Source organism: Mastomys coucha, unplaced genomic scaffold (genome assembly GCF_008632895.1).
Source record: "Mastomys coucha isolate ucsf_1 unplaced genomic scaffold, UCSF_Mcou_1 pScaffold14, whole genome shotgun sequence".
NCBI classification, from domain to species: Eukaryota; Metazoa; Chordata; class Mammalia; order Rodentia; family Muridae; genus Mastomys; species Mastomys coucha.
Genome location: NW_022196896.1, coordinates 53,363,172 through 53,369,170, shown reverse-complemented (window position 1 = coordinate 53,369,170; position 5,999 = coordinate 53,363,172). Strand labels below are relative to the sequence as shown.

Sequence of the window (5,999 nt, the reverse complement as noted above, 5' to 3'; positions counted from 1 at the left end):
AAGAGCTTCTAGCTCTTTACTTGTGTTCTCCTGTATTTCTTTGAGGGTACTATTTATGTCTTTCTTAAAGTACTGTATCATCATCAGGATACAGTGATTTTAGATCTGCATCTTGTTTTTCCAGTGTGATGGTGTGTCCAGGACTTTCTATGGTGGGAGAATTGGGTTCTTAGGATGCCAAGTAACCTTGGTTTGTGTTGTTTATTTTCTTATGCTTGCCCTCCGCCATCTGGTTATCTCTAGTGCTACCTGCCCTTGCTAAATTGACTGGAGCCAGTCCTTCTGGTGATCTTGGTTGTGTTGGAACTCCTCAGAGTCAAGCTGTCTCTGTGATCCTGTGATTCTGGGAGCCTGGGCTTGTCAGAGCACCTGGGAGTGGAGCTTCCTCTGGGTGTTGTGGGACTGGCTTCTGAGCTTGCACCCAAGGTCTGCTCAGGACACCAGCGGAGAGAGAGACTGGCTCATTATCTCTTTATCAAATGTTACTGCAGCTTTCCACTAGTCTTTCTGGTGCCTCCTGTCAAGAACCACACTAACTTTCAAATGATGGAAATGCTTAGTACACTGATAATTATGCTGTTTTTGATGCTTCCATATGTAATTACATATCACAACCGAATTTTGCCCATACTATGATGACAGAAGTTATACTATAGAGTACTTTGATAGTTTAATCAACAAAGAAAACCCCTAACTCTTAAAATAAAGTATGTGCTTGTGTATGACAATACACTTCTGGCAAAGGAAAAAAAATAAAAATTTCCAAAAACATAATACTAATAAAATTAAGATCTCAATATCTAGGCAGAGTATATCATTGTTATTTTAAAATGTGAAGATGTGGTGGTTTTTTTCCTTCATATACTTAAATTGCCTTTAAATAATTCTTAGAAATGATATTTGTGTTCTAGATAATCCTTAAAAACTGTTGTTTTCTAAGTGAATTTTCTAAATATTTTACAAAAATAGAGCAGATCATATTTTGAGCTGCCTGAATCTCGACACTCAGGAGCCAGAGTAAATTCCTAGACCCAAGTAAATGCCTGAGGGTCCACAGAGAATGCACCCACCCTCGCTGGAGTTCCTCTTTCTGGGACGTGTGCTGTTCACAAAGCAGACTTGTCAGAGCGATGACCAAGAATTCCAGTAATGGAACCTGATAGGCATCTGCTGAGAACATTTATGACTATGACAGGAGCCAGACAAGTGGAGAGGGAACTGTTTCATGTAGAATAGTCTTTGGTATGACTTCAGAATTCAGTGCACAGTAATCAACAGATATGAAAAAGGAAGTAAGTACATGTACAATGTGATAAGAATATCAAGACATGCATATATATCTCACATTAGGTAAGAAAATATTTATGAACCACAATTAAATTCGTTTCCGGGGACCATGTAGGGAAGCAGGACATTGGCCGCAGCCAAAGGGCTAGAGTTTGAAGCCCAATCACTGTGTCACCGTCTAGAGAAGATGATTATGGGAATAGTAACTCTCTGATGAATTTGTTAGCAATGCCTACCCATAAAAAGCATTTACTCATATACACAAGGAAAAGAGGAGGAAGAAAGGAAGGAGGGAAGGGAGGGAGGGAGGGAGGGAGAGAGGGAAAAAGGAAGGAAGGAAAAGGAAGGAAGGAAGGAAAGGGTAGCAAGGAAGTGAGGAAGAGAGGAAGGAAGAAAACATTAGATTATTAAATAACATGTGGAATACACAGGATGTGAAATCGTTGAGCACTTACTTGAAATCTCAGGTGATACTACAAGTGAGTAACTCTAAGACTGATCCTTAACATCTCAGAGCCTCCACACACTCCCATTCCTTTACCTTAAAATTTGAGGTGATTACCCTAAGATGTGATGTGACAGAAATTGGAAGCCCAGATTCACAAGAGATACCCAGGAAAATGCTACTTTTCCTCATACTACAGGGCCCCCTTTTTTGAGGTCTTTTTCAGGATCATTTTTGATTAATGGAATTTATTTTGGTTACTTTTTTAGGGTGAAAATGGCTTACATGGTATTCCAGGATTACCTGGTCAAAAGGTAATGAGTTTTTGTAAATGTTTCTTACAAACTAAGCTAATAACACAATCTTCCCAAGGAGCATTCATAGTAGCCTTTCCTTCCTGGAGACCTTTCAAGGAAACATTCATTACAGAGTGTCAGTAGCATGCTTCCCCAAGAATCAGTAGTGATGCTTTCGAAGGTCCATGGGCAACTTAGAGGGGTACCAGAAACACTTTGACTGTTATCAGTCAGAGTGAAAAACGGAAAAGTATTTTCTGTAGCCATTTCCTATTTGCACAGGTTGCATCTCTCAGATTGGATTAAGCAAAATATTTACAATGACCTAAAATACCTGGCTTTACAAGGATGTTATACACACAACTAAGCTCTTCAAAACACAACTTTTTTTTTTTTTTTTTTTTTTTTTTGCTTTGGCCTGGTGGTACAGACCAGTCATCCTAGCTACACAGGAGACAGAAGTAATAATACTGCAGGTTCACAGCCTGCCAGCCTAGAGTATGAGTCTGAGGCTAGCTGGGACAACTTGGTGAGATCATATCTCAAAATGAAAAGCAAAAGGAAGGCTGGAAAGAGTCGAGTGCACAGTTCTTGCTTAGTCTGTAGGAGGATATAGATTCAACCCCCCTATATGGGAAACAAAAACCTGCAGAATGTCACATTCACAGTCATCATGAATGAGGACTTTAACACCATCCAGGGTGAGTCTCTCAGTGCCTGAGATCTTTCTTATCACCAAAATGAACTTCCTCTGTGTCCTTTACTATCTATTCAATGATTGCTTTCTCTGGAAACAAACTTGACTGTTGGTGCCAACCATTACTGGATGCACAGAAACGAACACACGTCAGATTCTGAGAGGGAAGAGAAGTGATTTTAGGTGGGACCATCATTGATGTAATCTTAGATGCCCCCCCCCCAATGCTAAGCATGTCATTTCTATATTCCAGTGATGTGTTACTGGTTTTAATAGCAAAATGTCTGAAAGCACTACACAACTAGGTTTTCTTATATGTGGTTGGCAATGTCATTTGAAAAGATACACTTTTATGTACAGTTACAGTAGCTTTTAGAAATGTTTCCTTACATAACTCCTTAGAGGCATGAAATGGCATGCTTCTGAGTCTCATCATGGCACTTCTAGACCAAGCCTAGTGGGACAGCTTGTGCTGTATCTGTGAGCTGAATTGCAAGCCAAGGGATGGGCAGATTTATCTGCTGGGAAATAGTTTTGGACTTTCCAGCAGCTGTTTGTGGTAGCCACATCTCATACTGACAATGTGGCTGAGGCACTAGGGACATTTAACAGCTTCAATGTCAGCTTGAATTACCAGATGGAGTTAAATTCTATACTTTAGAGGAAACACTATTAAAAGAGAAGTAGGCCCATGTGCCTATGAACTAATCTATTGTTTGCTGATGTTTTGAGACTAAATGAAGCAAAAAAATATTTAATTGTGTTTCAACACATACATTTATTTTTTACTTGACTGAATTCATATGCTAATATTTCTCAGAAATTTTATGTGTTATATAAATACAAATATATATATATATATTTATATATATATTATATATATAATAAGAGGTCATACTCATAATTAATGTAGATTTTAATTAAATAATGTACCACTTTATGAATGCATTGCAAAAAAAGCTGAGATCTAAAACTTTTAATCTTTAGTTATGTATGCTGGCAAATGTTTATTTATTATCCCAACAAATAATAGTAGTGGATAATAAATAGGAGGATCTGGAGTTCATGAAAGGCCATTGTGAGCTATATTGTGAGTTCAAGGACAGCCTGGTCTATGTAATATCTTCTCTCAAAAAACTTAGAAAAATAGAAAAATAAACAAATGAAAATGTTGGTCTCTTATGCCTATATACTCAGAATATACTTGCTGGATGCCTTGACCATGACCTTCAGTAGGTGCATAGCAAGTATGACCTCTCTCTACCACTCACCTCACAGCTATGCCGCCATAGGTCCCTGGCACATAGGAGACTCTCAGCATTTACTAAATGCTTGATCAGGATGTCATCAATCTATTTATGTCAAATTAAATTTTAGAACAAACTTAAGAAACTAGAGAGGAACCGGCTAAGGAAAAGATGCTTGTAACTTTTAGATTTAAAGGACAGCACAGAGAATGACCCTGCTTTTTGTCAGTCATATGAAGAGAACAGAGAGAAGCCTGGGGCTTCAGGCTGGTGGGCTCAGGACTCCAAGGTTCACAGCTAAATCCATTCATTATGAACCTCTCATTATGCTCATGTTGTGGAGGGTAGATCCCAAAGAAGTCTGCGTCTTCTGTATTTAATGAGATGCTAGTGAGGACAAGAATGTAAACTCAGTCTGTGCTGCTTAATTCAATTCTCAAAGCAAATGATGATGGTAGCATCCTCAGATGCTAACTTGTGGGATTCTTGGCTTTATGAGGTTGGATTTTTCTAGAGAGTAAGGAAGTATTCGGAAAGCTGTTCCTTTAGTATTTTGCATTATTCAGACTTTGTTTTGTTTAATATTGGCTTGGAGCTTCATATCTCAAGAAATTATTTAAACCAGTGATTATTTACTGTTAGAAATATCACTATTTTTGTGAAAAGTCCATGAACTGTAAGTACTGTCCCTATTACTATATACCATGCTCTTTTTTTACAGGGAGAACAAGGACTTGAAGGCATCAAAGGAGAAATTGGTGAAAAGGTAAACCTTTCCATATGCATTTGTAAGGATGGATTATGTTCCTGAAATAGCTTCATGTGACATTTAGCTCCTAGTGTTCTATAGGACACATGTAATGAGTTTATAGTGATGCTAAAGTATTTGCATCACTTAGACTAGTCTTAGTATATTGGTGATTGACAGAAATAGTTCTAAACTTACTTAGTGGTCAAGCTTCCTCAGGAAATGTATTCCATTTATATGTAAAAGATGCAAAGATTTATTGAGCACTGTATTTTTATATTATGGTATCATTGGTCCACTATGGCTGATGACTGAGGAAAAGATTCCTAGTATGGACACTGGTCATTGGATTTCTTTCCTGGGGGAATTAAGAAACCAAAAGAGTTAACTATAAGAGAAAAGATACAACACACTAAGATCAGAACTATTCCAAAAGGTTTAATGGAGGGATGGTTAGAAGGTATGAGATGTATATGTATATCATATACATATACATATATACATAATATATATACATATATTATGAATATATATAAAATATGTATATGTATACATAATATATGCCATGGACTGGGATTTCTTATGGAGTCCCTTGTTCTGCGGGACGATGGGTTCTGGCCACGTGTGCACGGCATTCAGCTTTGACAAACAGACTAGACACGAGTGGTGTAAGGTCTGAGTGTATTTCTCAAAAATGACATGAGGCTTTTACAATCATTGCAAAAGAGAAATGAAAAATCTGGCAGCTCAGTAGTTGAGGTACATCTGAGGCCATCTAAAACACACTGGATCTAAAACATCTGGACTGGTGCAGCAACCCCGGGATCCGAGTATGTTCGGGCTACATGGTCCTGGCCAGAGTCCCGGGGGGCTGCGGGTGTGCCAGCCAGGAGGGTAGAGGCTTGAATCTCAAGAGTCCTCAATGCTGAATGCTCAAATCTCGAATGCTCACTCTCTTGAATCTCAACTGGTGCTGCACCCCCCAGGCCCAAGCGCTCTGGGCCCGGGGGTGGGGGTGGGGCTACGGACTTCTATTTAGGTTCTGGTTCTAGTCCAAGTGCGCGCGAGTCCAAATGCTGAATGCAGACTGCTGCATCTAGAATGTTCAATGTTGTAGACAGCCTCTTACACACACATACACACACACACTCTCAGATTAAGGTCCTGCCCATTTTAGGTAAAACACCCACTATGCTAATCTTTTGAGGAAATAGAGACAGTCTCTTGCTAATTCCTAGGAGTGGTTCAGCTGTAGTACATGACTGAGAATGAGGATTTT

General features: G+C 38.9%; 1 protein-coding gene across 2 annotated transcripts in view; it reads left to right on the top strand.

Moving 5' to 3' along the window:
* Positions 1 to 5,999, top strand: part of Col19a1 (collagen type XIX alpha 1 chain) — a 329,256-nt gene that overhangs the window by 78,963 nt on the left and 244,294 nt on the right. For both annotated transcript variants that reach the window (XM_031367064.1, XM_031367063.1), the window contains exons 10-11: positions 2,002 to 2,046; positions 4,694 to 4,738. In XM_031367064.1, coding sequence (XP_031222924.1) covers positions 2,002 to 2,046; positions 4,694 to 4,738 — 90 coding nt within the window. The remainder of the gene's footprint in view (positions 1 to 2,001; positions 2,047 to 4,693; positions 4,739 to 5,999) is intronic.